The 14,860-nt window shown below is 48.6% G+C and overlaps 1 protein-coding gene across 4 annotated transcripts in view; it reads left to right on the top strand.

Moving 5' to 3' along the window:
* Positions 1–12,649, top strand: part of nadk2 (NAD kinase 2, mitochondrial) — a 79,589-nt gene extending 66,940 nt beyond the window's left edge. For all 4 annotated transcript variants that reach the window (XM_060834086.1, XM_060834077.1, XM_060834095.1 and 1 more), the window contains exons 11-12: positions 8,354–8,477; positions 11,859–12,649. In XM_060834086.1, the coding sequence (XP_060690069.1) occupies positions 8,354–8,477; positions 11,859–11,997 (263 nt within the window). In that variant the 3' untranslated portion in view covers positions 11,998–12,649. The remainder of the gene's footprint in view (positions 1–8,353; positions 8,478–11,858) is intronic.
* The last annotated feature ends 2,211 nt before the right edge of the window (positions 12,650–14,860 follow it).

Below are 14,860 nucleotides of genomic sequence, written 5' to 3'. Positions count from 1 at the left end.
GTAGACCGAACACTGAAGAATCCCCAGGGTCTGACAATCCTGATTCCACAGTAGACCGAACACTGAAGAATCCCCAGGGTCTGACAATCCTGATTCCACAGTAGACCGAACAGTGAAGAATCCCCAGGGTCTGACAATCCTGATTCCACAGTAGACCGAACAGTGAAGAATCCCCAGGGTCTGACAATCCTGATTCCACAGTAGACCGAACAGTGAAGAATCCCCAGGGTCTGACAATCCTGATTCCACAGTAGACCGAACAGTGAAGAATCCCCAGGGTCTGACAATCCTGATTCCACAGTAGACCGAACACTGAAGAATCCCCAGGGTCTGACAATCCTGATTCCACAGTAGACCGAACACTGAAGAATCCCCAGGGTCTGACAATCCTGATTCCACAGTAGACCGAACACTGAAGAATCCCCAGGGTCTGACAATCCTGATTCCACAGTAGACCGAACACTGAAGAATCCCCAGGGTCTGACAATCCTGATTCCACAGTAGACCGAACACTGAAGAATCCCCAGGGTCTGACAATCCTGATTCCACAGTAGACCGAACACTGAAGAATCCCCAGGGTCTGACAATCCTGATTCCACAGTAGACCGAACACTGAAGAATCCCCAGGGTCTGACAATCCTGATTCCACAGTAGACCGAACACTGAAGAATCCCCAGGGTCTGACAATCCTGATTCCACAGTAGACCGAACACTGAAGAATCCCCAGGGTCTGACAATCCTGATTCCACAGTAGACCGAACACTGAAGAATCCCCAGGGTCTGACAATCCTGATTCCACAGTAGACCGAACACTGAAGAATCCCCAGGGTCTGACAATCCTGATTCCACAGTAGACCGAACACTGAAGAATCCCCAGGGTCTGACAATCCTGATTCCACAGTAGACCGAACACTGAAGAATCCCCAGGGTCTGACAATCCTGATTCCACAGTAGACCGAACACTGAAGAATCCCCAGGGTCTGACAATCCTGATTCCACAGTAGACCGAACACTGAAGAATCCCCAGGGTCTGACAATCCTGATTCCACAGTAGACCGAACACTGAAGAATCCCCAGGGTCTGACAATCCTGATTCCACAGTAGACCGAACACTGAAGAATCCCCAGGGTCTGACAATCCTGATTCCACAGTAGACCGAACACTGAAGAATCCCCAGGGTCTGACAATCCTGATTCCACAGTAGACCGAACACTGAAGAATCCCCAGGGTCTGACAATCCTGATTCCACAGTAGACCGAACACTGAAGAATCCCCAGGGTCTGACAATCCTGATTCCACAGTAGACCGAACAGTGAAGAATCCCCAGGGTCTGACAATCCTGATTCCACAGTAGACCGAACACTGAAGAATCCCCAGGGTCTGACAATCCTGATTCCACAGTAGACCGAACACTGAAGAATCCCCAGGGTCTGACAATCCTGATTCCACAGTAGACCGAACACTGAAGAATCCCCAGGGTCTGACAATCCTGATTCCACAGTAGACCGAACACTGAAGAATCCCCAGGGTCTGACAATCCTGATTCCACAGTAGACCGAACACTGAAGAATCCCCAGGGTCTGACAATCCTGATTCCACAGTAGACCGAACACTGAAGAATCCCCAGGGTCTGACAATCCTGATTCCACAGTAGACCGAACACTGAAGAATCCCCAGGGTCTGACAATCCTGATTCCACAGTAGACCGAACACTGAAGAATCCCCAGGGTCTGACAATCCTGATTCCACAGTAGACCGAACAGTGAAGAATCCCCAGGGTCTGACAATCCTGATTCCACAGTAGACCGAACAGTGAAGAATCCCCAGGGTCTGACAATCCTGATTCCACAGTAGACCGAACACTGAAGAATCCCCAGGGTCTGACAATCCTGATTCCACAGTAGACCGAACAGTGAAGAATCCCCAGGGTCTGACAATCCTGATTCCACAGTAGACCGAACACTGAAGAATCCCCAGGGTCTGACAATCCTGATTCCACAGTAGACCGAACAGTGAAGAATCCCCAGGGTCTGACAATCCTGATTCCACAGTAGACCGAACACTGAAGAATCCCCAGGGTCTGACAATCCTGATTCCACAGTAGACCGAACACTGAAGAATCCCCAGGGTCTGACAATCCTGATTCCACAGTAGACCGAACACTGAAGAATCCCCAGGGTCTGACAATCCTGATTCCACAGTAGACCGAACACTGAAGAATCCCCAGGGTCTGACAATCCTGATTCCACAGTAGACCGAACACTGAAGAATCCCCAGGGTCTGACAATCCTGATTCCACAGTAGACCGAACACTGAAGAATCCCCAGGGTCTGACAATCCTGATTCCACAGTAGACCGAACACTGAAGAATCCCCAGGGTCTGACAATCCTGATTCCACAGTAGACCGAACACTGAAGAATCCCCAGGGTCTGACAATCCTGATTCCACAGTAGACCGAACACTGAAGAATCCCCAGGGTCTGACAATCCTGATTCCACAGTAGACCGAACACTGAAGAATCCCCAGGGTCTGACAATCCTGATTCCACAGTAGACCGAACACTGAAGAATCCCCAGGGTCTGACAATCCTGATTCCACAGTAGACCGAACACTGAAGAATCCCCAGGGTCTGACAATCCTGATTCCACAGTAGACCGAACACTGAAGAATCCCCAGGGTCTGACAATCCTGATTCCACAGTAGACCGAACAGTGAAGAATCCCCAGGGTCTGACAATCCTGATTCCACAGTAGACCGAACAGTGAAGAATCCCCAGGGTCTGACAATCCTGATTCCACAGTAGACCGAACAGTGAAGAATCCCCAGGGTCTGACAATCCTGATTCCACAGTAGACCGAACACTGAAGAATCCCCAGGGTCTGACAATCCTGATTCCACAGTAGACCGAACACTGAAGAATCCCCAGGGTCTGACAATCCTGATTCCACAGTAGACCGAACACTGAAGAATCCCCAGGGTCTGACAATCCTGATTCCACAGTAGACCGAACACTGAAGAATCCCCAGGGTCTGACAATCCTGATTCCACAGTAGACCGAACAGTGAAGAATCCCCAGGGTCTGACAATCCTGATTCCACAGTAGACCGAACAGTGAAGAATCCCCAGGGTCTGACAATCCTGATTCCACAGTAGACCGAACAGTGAAGAATCCCCAGGGTCTGACAATCCTGATTCCACAGTAGACCGAACAGTGAAGAATCCCCAGGGTCTGACAATCCTGATTCCACAGTAGACCGAACAGTGAAGAATCCCCAGGGTCTGACAATCCTGATTCCACAGTAGACCGAACACTGAAGAATCCCCAGGGTCTGACAATCCTGATTCCACAGTAGACCGAACACTGAAGAATCCCCAGGGTCTGACAATCCTGATTCCACAGTAGACCGAACACTGAAGAATCCCCAGGGTCTGACAATCCTGATTCCACAGTAGACCGAACACTGAAGAATCCCCAGGGTCTGACAATCCTGATTCCACAGTAGACCGAACACTGAAGAATCCCCAGGGTCTGACAATCCTGATTCCACAGTAGACCGAACAGTGAAGAATCCCCAGGGTCTGACAATCCTGATTCCACAGTAGACCGAACACTGAAGAATCCCCAGGGTCTGACAATCCTGATTCCACAGTAGACCGAACACTGAAGAATCCCCAGGGTCTGACAATCCTGATTCCACAGTAGACCGAACACTGAAGAATCCCCAGGGTCTGACAATCCTGATTCCACAGTAGACCGAACACTGAAGAATCCCCAGGGTCTGACAATCCTGATTCCACAGTAGACCGAACACTGAAGAATCCCCAGGGTCTGACAATCCTGATTCCACAGTAGACCGAACACTGAAGAATCCCCAGGGTCTGACAATCCTGATTCCACAGTAGACCGAACACTGAAGAATCCCCAGGGTCTGACAATCCTGATTCCACAGTAGACCGAACAGTGAAGAATCCCCAGGGTCTGACAATCCTGATTCCACAGTAGACCGAACACTGAAGAATCCCCAGGGTCTGACAATCCTGATTCCACAGTAGACCGAACACTGAAGAATCCCCAGGGTCTGACAATCCTGATTCCACAGTAGACCGAACACTGAAGAATCCCCAGGGTCTGACAATCCTGATTCCACAGTAGACCGAACACTGAAGAATCCCCAGGGTCTGACAATCCTGATTCCACAGTAGACCGAACACTGAAGAATCCCCAGGGTCTGACAATCCTGATTCCACAGTAGACCGAACACTGAAGAATCCCCAGGGTCTGACAATCCTGATTCCACAGTAGACCGAACACTGAAGAATCCCCAGGGTCTGACAATCCTGATTCCACAGTAGACCGAACAGTGAAGAATCCCCAGGGTCTGACAATCCTGATTCCACAGTAGACCGAACACTGAAGAATCCCCAGGGTCTGACAATCCTGATTCCACAGTAGACCGAACACTGAAGAATCCCCAGGGTCTGACAATCCTGATTCCACAGTAGACCGAACACTGAAGAATCCCCAGGGTCTGACAATCCTGATTCCACAGTAGACCGAACACTGAAGAATCCCCAGGGTCTGACAATCCTGATTCCACAGTAGAAAAGGAGGTGGCTGTGGTAGTAATGATGAAAGTGCAGACTGCAGATGCTACAGATTAGAGTGATGCTGGAAAAGCACGGCAGGTCAGGCAGCATCCGAGGAGCAGGAGAATCAACGTTCCTGCCCGAAACATTGATTTTCCTGCTCCTAGTATGCTGCCTGACTTGCTGTGCTTTTCCAGCGCCACACTAATCTTGACTATGGAAGCAATGGTGGCTATCTTTCAAAATAGTGTAGATTGTGTAATCGTCCTGGCAGATTGGACCCTGCTATTTAAAATCAAAAGAGTGAGGGAGGGAGTAAATGGGGACTTACAGATCTGTTAGCCAAATGGTAGTGGGGATATGCTGAAGCCTATTATAAAGGGTGTGATAACTTAATAGCAATAGAAAAACAATAGTCAGCATAGATATCTGCAAGGAAAATTGTTTGACAAGTGTATGGCAGTGTTTCTGAGGGTTTTTGCAGATGTAACTAGTAGAATTGATAAAGTCGCCATTGTCCCCGAGGCTCAGTGGGCTGCTCTGCCATTAGAGAGAGAGAAAAACAACTGATGGTAGTTTAATCTGAAGGTCAGCACACTTCATGTGATGGGTAAGGTTGAGAAGATGAGACCTTAATGGTGATCTCAGAGTGGGAATTGAACTCACGCTGTTGGCATAATTCTGCATCACAGTCCAGGCGTCCAGCTACTGAGTTAACTCAAACAGATCAGTCGTCATTTTATTGAACAGCAGAGCAAGTTCAAGGGACTGAATGGCCTCCTCCAGCACCTGTTTTGTGTGTTCTCATGTTAAAAGAGAGGAAACAGTTGCAACAAGCAATTGGTAAATGGTATGTTGGCGTTCACTGCAAGCTGGTTTGAGTAGAGGAGTAAAGATGTTTTAATGCAGTATTGTGCACAATTCTGGGACCTTTATTTTAGGAAGCAATACTTGGCATAGAGGGACATTTACTGGATGAATTCCTGGGATAGAGAAATTGAATCCATTCTCAAAGAATGAGAAATGATCTTTATGAAACTTGTAAAATACTCCTAGAATATATCAGGGTGGAGAGTGACGGGATGTTTCCTGTGTCTGGTGACTTGAGCCAGGGGACTTAACATCATAACATCCAGGAATAGAATTAGGCCAATCAGCCCATCAAGTCTGCTGCACCATTTAATCGTGGTTGATATATTTCTCAACTCTATTTTCTTGTCTTTGTCCTGTAACTTTTTATACCTTTTCTAATCAAGAAACTATCTTCCTCTGTCTTAAATACACTCAATGACTTGGCCTCCATAGTCCTCTGTGACAATGAGTTCCACAGACTCCCCACCCTCTGCCCAAAGAACTTCCTCCTCAACGCAGTTCTAAAGGGCTGTCCCTGCACTCCAAGTCTGTGCTTTGGGTTCTAGTATTGCCTACTGGTGGAAACATCTTCTCCACGTTCACTCTATCCAGGTCTCTCTCAGTATTCCATATTTTTCAATGATATGCCCCTCCTCCTTCTAAACTCCATCGAGTACAGACCCTGAATCCTCAATCACTCCTCATGTGACCATCCTTTCGTCCCCAGGATCACTTCTGTAAACCTCCTCTGGATGCCTCTGATTCCAGCACATCCTTCCTCACGTGGGACCCAAACCTGCCCTCAATATTCTGGTCTGACCAGAGCCTTATCACAGCCTCAGCAGTGCATCTCTGCTCTTGTATTCTAACCCTCTCAAAATTAATGCGAACATTATATTTGCCTTCCTAACTGCCAGCTGAACCTGCCTGTTAACTTTAGGAGCATCCTGAGCTCAAACACCCAAGTCCCTTTGTGCTTCAGAATTCCAATCCTTCTGCCGGTTAGAAGATAGTATCTGCCTCTATTCTTCCAAACAAAATGCATAACTTCACACATTACTGCACTTTGATCCATCACCACTTCTTTGCCCACACTCCTAGCCTGTCCTTGCTTCCTCAGGAATACTGCACATCCATCTGTTTTTGTGTCATCTGCAAAATTAGCAACAATGCCTTCAGTTCCTTCGTCCAGATCGTTAATGTACGACGTGAATCGTTGTGGTATCAACACTGACCCCAGTGGAGCTCCACCAGCCACCAGATGCTATCCTGTAAAAGATATCTTTCTCCCCAATCTCTGCCCTCTGCCAGTCAGCCAGTCCTCTACCCATGCCAATCCCTTGCCCCTAACTCCAAGGGCTGTTGTCTAATTCAGCAGGCTCCTGTGCAGCACCTGGTCAGAGACCTTCTGGAAAACCAAGTCAATCATGTCCATTTGCTCTCCTTTGTCTAACTTGCTGTAGAGTAAAAAGTGAGGTCTGCAGATGCTGGAGATCAGAGCTGAAAATGTGTTGCTGGTTAAAGCACAGCAGGTCAGGCAGCATCCAAGGAACAGGAAATTTGACATTTCGGGCATAAGCTTTCCTGATGAAGGGCTTATGCCTGAAACGCCGAATTTCCTGTTCCTTGGATGCTGCCTGACCTGCTGTGCTTTAACCAGCAACACATTTTCAGCTTTGTCTAACTTGCTAGTTATCTCAAAGAATTCTAACAGATCTGTCAGGCATGACCAACCCTTGACAAAGCTGTGTTGACTCACCCTATTTTGCCATGCACTTCTAATCCTTAATGGACTCTCAAATCTTAATGAGTGAGGTCAGCCTCACGGGCCTATATTCTACCATCTTCTGCTTCTCTTCCTTATTAAACAGGGCTGTTACATCAGCCATTTTGGAGTCCTTTAGGACTCTCCCAACTCCAATGATTCCTGAACAATCACCACCAATGCCTCCATAATCTCCTCGGCTATCTCCTTCAGAATTGTAGGTGTAATCCATCTGTTCTGGGTGATTTATCTGCCTTTTCAGACTTTTAGCTTCCCCAACACCACCTTCTCTGTCTCTGACTTTCTTGCAGTTCTGGTATGCTGCTGGTGTTTTCTGCTATGAAAACTGATGCAAAGTACCCATTCGGTTCCTCCTCCATTTCCTCGTTCCCCATTACTACTTATCCCGCCTCATTTCCCAGCGATCCAGTGTCCACTCTTGCCCCTCTCTTACCGTTTTATATATCTTAAAAAAGAACTCTTGCAAACTTCTTTTATCTTAATAGCTAGCATAGTCTTGTATTTCATCTTCAGCCCCCTTATTGCTTTTTTTAAAAGGATCCCCAATCCTCTGTAGTCTCCCTTAATCTTCACCACGTTGTATGCTTTTTCTTTTGACTTTATGCTGTCGCTGACGTCTCTTGTCAAACACGGTTGCTTCATCCTTCCCTTAGTATGTTTCTTCCTCTGGGATGAATTTCTGCTGTGCCTGTCAAATCTCTGGATAATGGGCAGGTGATTAAAGGCTGAGGTGAAGGGGGATCCTCTTCACTGAGAGGATGGTGAATCTTTGACAGCTGTACTCCAGAGGGCCTCGGAAACTTAATCATGGCGCAAGTTCAAAACAGCAATCACTGGGCTTCTGGAGACTGACAGTATCTCAGGAATGGAAAGAGTGCAGGAAGGTGTCATTGTAAAAATGACCACCCGTGATATAACTGAATGGTGGAGAAGGCTCAGTAGGCTAAATTGCCTACTCCTGTTCTGATATTCTGTGCCTGTACATCTTTCACTGCCTTGGCCACTATCTAGTACTCGATTTCCATGTTGGGCTTTGAGTCTTAATTTGATGTGTTTGTGTTTAGTTTCATTATGTCTTGATTTGATGTGATTGCATTCTGAAATTACCCTTTCCTTTCTCCCTGCAGTCACTGATCACTACAACCAGTCACTTATATTCTGTCCTGAGGATCCCAAGATCTTCTTCAGCATCCGGGAGCCCATCGTAAACCGCGTGTTCACCAGCAGCCAGCACCGAGGTTTCACAAACAAGTGTGTGCCCTTCACTGGGAGCTCTGCAGGGCTCGCTTTCTGATATTAACAGATTTATATCTTACAAACTGCTGTGCGTCTGCTTACCTCTGTTCCTTTCTGCATAATTTTACATTTCTGACACACATTTGTGTGTTGCCTTTCTCCAAATATAAATGTCTATTTAAACTGTTGCATTTTCCACTCTGCACATGTCTATTGGCTGTGGGCTTATTTTACATTGAGGTTACTGTTTTTGATAACTTTACCATTTATTAACAGCACAACCAATTGGGACTGAGCTTTTCTTTGTTTCTCCCACATTCAAGAATATGATCTTGGAGCAGGAACAGGCTACTTGACTCATCGCATCTGCTCTCCCATTTAATTATGGCTGATACGTTTCTTAACCTCACTCTCTTGCCTTGTCCCCTTAACCCTTGAACCCCTTACTAATGAAAAGCCTATCTCTGTCTTAAATACACTGAATGCCTTGGCCTCCCCAGCCCTCCATGGTAATGTGTCCCACAGATTCCCCACCCTCTGGGTGAAGGCAATCCACCTCATCTCCGTTTTAAAGGGTCGTTCCTTCAGTCTGTGTAACGGAGGTCTTGACTCATGAACTTGATTGAGTTTTTTGAGGAAGTGGCAAAGATGATTGTGGGTAGAGAAATGGATGTTTTTATTAAAGCATTTGACAAGATGTGGGTTAGAGTGGTGCTGGAAAAGCACAGCAGGTCAGGCAGCTTCTGAGGAGCAGTCCCTCTATAGAAGTGTCTTTCTGACTGGAGGTCTGTGACCATCTGCAAGGATCAGTGCTGGATCTTCTTGTTTGTAATACATATAAATGATTTGGATGGCAATATATGAGGTCAATATATGACGCTGTAGCAGGGATGTGGAGGAGGTCGCGACGCTGTAGGAGGAATGTGGAGGAGGTCGCGACGCTGTAGGAGGGATGTGGAGGAGGTCGCGACGCTGTAGCAGGGATGTGGAGGAGGTCGCGACGCTGTAGGAGGAATGTGGAGGAGGTCGCGATGCTGTAGGAGGGATGTCGAGGTCGCGACACTGTAGGAGGGATGTGGAGGAGGTCGCGACGCTGTAGCAGGGATGTGGAGGAGGTCGCGACGCTGTAGGAGGGATGTGGAGGAGGTCGCGACGCTGTAGGAGGGATGTGGAGGAGGTCGCGACACTGTAGGAGGGATGTGGAGGAGGTCGCGACGCTGTAGCAGGGATGTGGAGGAGGTCGCGACGCTGTAGGAGGGATGTGGAGGAGGTCGCGACGCTGTAGCAGGGATGTGGAGGAGGTCGCGACGCTGTAGGAGGAATGTGGAGGAGGTCGCGATGCTGTAGGAGGGATGTCGAGGTCGCGACACTGTAGGAGGGATGTGGAGGAGGTCGCGACACTGTAGGAGGGATGTGGAGGAGGTCGCGACGCTGTAGCAGGGATGTGGAGGAGGTCGCGACGCTGTAGGAGGGATGTGGAGGAGGTCGCGACGCTGTAGGAGGGATGTGGAGGAGGTCGCTACAATGTAGGATGGATGTAAAGGAGGTCGCTACACTGTAGGAGGGATGTGGAGGCTTTGGAGATGATGCAAAAGAGGATGTTGCCTGGATTGGAATGTATTAGCTATGAGGAGAGATTGGACAAACTTGGATTGTTTTTGTTTGATTGACAGAGACTGAGGGATGACTTGAAAGAATATATATAATGATGAGAGGCATGGTTAGGGTGGATAGTCTCTTTCTCCAGTGTGGGAATGTCAAATAAGAGGGGCCACATATTTTTAGTGAGAGGCGGCAAAGTTAAAGGAGATGTGTGAAGAGAGTTTGTTTTTATACCGGGGTGGTGGGGGGGGGGGGGGGTGGTGGGGTGGGGGGGGGGTGGTGGGGTGGGGGGAGGGTGGGGGGGGGGGTGGGGGGGGGGTGCGGTATGTGCCTGTGATGTACTTACAGGTAGTAGAAGCAGATATGATAGCAACATTTAAAAGACATTTAGACAGATGCATGAACAGACAGGGAATAGAGGGACATGGATCATGTGCGGGCAGATGGGATTAGTTTGGAATGGCATCATGTGTTGGCACAGACATAATGGGCTGAAGGGCCTGTCCCACTGCTCTCCTGTTCTATCTGTTCCTCTGTTTTACAAATCTTTAATGACTAAAGAAACACAAATCAATTCAGTGGATATTTTTAAGCTGAGTGTTGTGGTGCTGGAGGTGGCCACTCAGCCCACTTGCCCACACCATGTTTCTGGAGAGCAGGAGAATCAACATTTGGGCATTAAGCCCTTCATCAGGAAACTGCAGCTCGGATGCTGCCTGACCTGCTGTGCTTTCCCAGCATCGCACTCTCGACTGTGATCTCTAGCATCTGTAATGCTCACTTTCTCCTGTCTGGAGAGTAGGCTAGTTAGCCCCATTCCCTCCCTCTGTCTGTGTATTGCTCTATAATGGTTCCATTTGACCCTGAGCAGTGAATTTCTCATTGTATGGAAATTGGCGCCACCTTCTAAGTTGCAAGTTGTTTCTTGCTATTCACTGTCACTAACCTAAATCATCTTATTGAAGTTTTCCCACATTGAAACTTCACAGCATTCTGCGGTCTGCTCATATCCCAACAGCAGATCCATCAATGCCTCAGTTTTGGTCAACTGAGGATGTACTGATCAAAGAAGTTCGCCCGGTCACGTCTCAGACGTTTCTCCACCTCCTAACCTTTCCTCGAATATGCCCAAATCAGGGTTACGTTACTAAAGTTCACCAGTGTGGCTGGTGTATATTTCTGAATTCCGAGCAGATTTGTTCCTCTACCGACCTTGTTTGATCATCAGTTAGATCCTGGTTACTTTGAATCCATTCATCTGGCTTAGCTTCATCACCTTTGATGCCCCCTCCAATAAAAATCTGTATTAGCCCCAAAAGTCTGTTGTTTTCCCATCATCCACAGCCTTTCACGGAAGGTTCCGGGATACTCTGTGAGGAAGCAATTTCTGGTATTGCTCCACCTGGACCTGATTGAGTTGTAAGAATTTCCCTGGACTCCTCTGTCTGAAGAAATGATTTCTTTCTGTTCACACAATTAACATAATTGTTTAAACAAGCTATCAAAATCTTCGTTTAATTGTATATCCTCAAAAACATAAGCCTCAATGTAACCAGTCCCTCATCGTTCAGTCTGGAATATTGTGCTCGATTAGACTGGCCTCTTCCTGTTCCAGGACAGTATTTATAAAGAGTTTCATGAGGGGGTGTTGGGGTGCCGGGGCTGAATGTTGAGCTAAAACAGAGGGCAGGGGGAAAGGTGGGCTGGGACTGCTGGGAGTTTCTGATGGCATCAGCACAGGTTCCTGATCCCTTTCTCACTCTCCTCTGTCTCTCTCTCTCTCTCCCTCTCCAGGATGAGTGTTCGCTCGAGGTGCTGGGATGCCTGTATGGTGGTGGATGGTGGGACTTCGTTTGAATTCAATGATGGTGCGATCGCCACCCTGACTGTGAATGAGGAGGATGCCTTGTGCACCGTTGTTCTGGAGGAATAGGAGCCTCCTCCAGTAGCTAGGGCACTATTGGACTGTGCTGTACTACTGAGGGGGTGGCAGGGGGATAATGGGATTGTACTCGCTACTTTCTCTCTCTCAATAGCCAGGGGACACCTGGCGGTTTGAGCTACATGTGGATCTGAATCTGGGTTTCTATGGGGCAGGGTTTGGTGCTGCTGGGGAGTTGGGGTGGACTCAGTCGAGGGTTATATCTGGAGAATGTTGTTTGATTGTAGTCGGTTGAAGTCAAGTCAAATCATTGTGTTTCCAGCAGCCTCAGGTTATGCATCTTGTCACAAGGAGAAAAGCCTCATTCCGGTATTTCTATCACTGCAGCTTCCCTCTCTCTGCCCCTGTCTGCCATCCGAATCATCGCTCCAGACTGGGATCCCAGAGGGGAAGGCCCCTGACACTCACTGGCTCCATCATCTCAAATCTGCAGGGTTTATTGGCCAGTGAACAGAAAGGTATGATTGGCTTGGTCTGTAACTCTGGCCTCTCCTGTTCCAATGCATGAGCAAAGAGGGAGCATTGAGTGCCAGACGGAGGTGACTGACGAATGTCTGGTGTGTGTGTGTGTGTGTGAACTGCGCCAAAACAATCAGACATGAAGTAAAGTCAAAAACAATAATAAACTTTCAAACAACCTTAAGTGGTTTCTGTAATTCCCTGTTGGATAAACACTGGTCAAACTAGCACAGCACAGGAAAGGCCATTCAGCCTACAGTACCTGTGCTAGCTCTCCCGTCAGTCCCAGTCTTGTTCATTCCCTGGAACTTTCTTCTTCCTTTTGGAAGGTCCTGTTGAATCTGCTGCTCCTGGCCCTCTCAGGTTCCTGGTCACACTCAGTCGGATTGAACTTGCTTGCACAGTCTTGTGTTCTTTTGTCAACATCCTTAGCTGTGTAGGTTGTGATGCTGGAAAAGCACAGCAGGTCAGGCAGCATCCGAGGAGCAGGAGAGTCAATATTTAGGGCATAAGCCCTTCATTAGGAATGTGAGGGGTGGGGGTGTGGGGGCAAGGATACTGAGAGATAAATCGGAGGGGGTGGGGCTTGGGGTAAGTTAGCTAGGAATGCATGAAGTAGATGAAAGTGGGGGGTGATGGTGATAGGTCAGAGAGGAAGGTGGAGTGGATGGGTGGGAAGGAAGATGGATGGGTCGGACAGTTCATGAGGGTGGTGTTGAATTGGATGGTTGGATCTGAGATAAGGTCGGGAGAGGGGAGATGAGGAAACTGGTGAAATCGACTTTGATCCCGTGTGGTTGGAGGGTCTAAGGCGGAAGCCGAGGTGTTCTTCCTCCAGGTATCGGGTGGCTTGGATTTAGCAGCAGAGGAGGCCCAGGACTTGCATGTCCCTGGTGGAATGGGGAAGGGGAGTTAAATAGTTTGGCCACAGGGAGGTGGGGTTGTTGGGTATGCGTGTCCCAGAGATGTTCTCTGAAACATTCCACAAATTGGCATCCTGTCTCCCCAATGTGCAGGAGACCACATTGAGAGCAACGGACACAGTGGATGAGGTATTTGGAGGTGCAGGAAAATCTCTGCCAGATGTGGAAGGATCCTTTGGGGTCTTGGATGAAGGTGAGGGAGAGGGTGGGGCACAGGTTTTACACCTCATGAAGTGTCAGGGGAAGGTGCGAGAGTGGGTTGGGGAGTGTGGACTTAATGAGGGAGTTCTGGATCGGTGGTGCTGGAAGAGCACAGCAGTTCAGGCAACATCCAACGAGCAGCGAAATCGGGCAAAAGCCCTTCAGGAATAAAGGCAGAGAGCCTGAAGCGCGGAGAGATTAGATTAGATTAGATTAGACTTACAGTGTGGAAACAGGCCCTTCGGCCCAACAAGTCCACACCAACCCGCCGAAGCGCAACCCACCCATACCCCTACATTTACCCCTTACCTAACACTACGGGCAATTTAGCATGGCCAATTCACCTGACCTGCACATCTTTGGACTGTGGGAGGAAACCGGAGCACCCGGAGGAAACCCACGCAGACACGAGGAGAACGTGCAAACTCCACACAGTCAGTTGCCTGAGTCGGGAAATGAACCCGGGTCTCAGGCGCTGTGAGGCAGCAGTGCTAACCACTGTGCCACCGTGCCGCCCACCAAGCTAGAGGAGGGTGGGGGTGGGGAGAAAGTACCATAGAGTACAATGGGTGAGTGGGGGAGGGGATGAAGGCGATAGGTCAGGGAGGAGAGGGTAGAGTGGATAGGTGGAAAAGGATCCGCCATGACCAGGGCCTCCAAGCCCTCCGTTTTTTCTCAACGTCCCCAACAGTACCCTTCCACCGACACTCTCATTCGTTTGGCCGAACTGGTCCTCACCCTTAACAATTTCTCCTTTGAATCCTCCCACTTCCTCCAGACCAAAGGGGTAGCCATGGGCACACGTATGGGCCCCAGCTGTGCCTGTCTCTTTGTTGGCTACGTAGAACAGTCCATCTTCCCTAATTACACCGGCACCACTCCCCACCTCTTCCTCCGCGACATTGATGACTGCATTGGCGCCACCTCATGCTCCCACGAGGAGGTTGAGCAATTCATCAACTTCACCAACAAATTCCATCCTGACCTTAAATTTACCTGGACCATCTCTGACACCTCCCTCCCCTTCCTGGACCTCTCCATCTCCATTAATGACGACCGACTTACCATTTGACATTTTTTACAAACCCACCGACTCCCGCAGCTACCTGGATTACACCTCTTCCCACCCTATCTCCTGCAAAAATGCCATCCCGTATTCCCAATTCCTCTGCCTCCGCCGTATCTGCTCCCAGGAGGACCAGTTCCACCATAGAACACACCAGATGGCCTCCTTCTTTAGAGACCGCAATTTCTCTTCCCACGTGGTTAAA

The sequence above is a fragment of the Hemiscyllium ocellatum genome, chromosome 2, assembly GCF_020745735.1.
Source record: "Hemiscyllium ocellatum isolate sHemOce1 chromosome 2, sHemOce1.pat.X.cur, whole genome shotgun sequence".
Classification (NCBI taxonomy): domain Eukaryota; kingdom Metazoa; phylum Chordata; class Chondrichthyes; order Orectolobiformes; family Hemiscylliidae; genus Hemiscyllium; species Hemiscyllium ocellatum.
The sequence above is the reverse complement of the archived record's forward strand: the minus strand, read 5'-3'. Positions and strand labels throughout refer to the sequence as shown.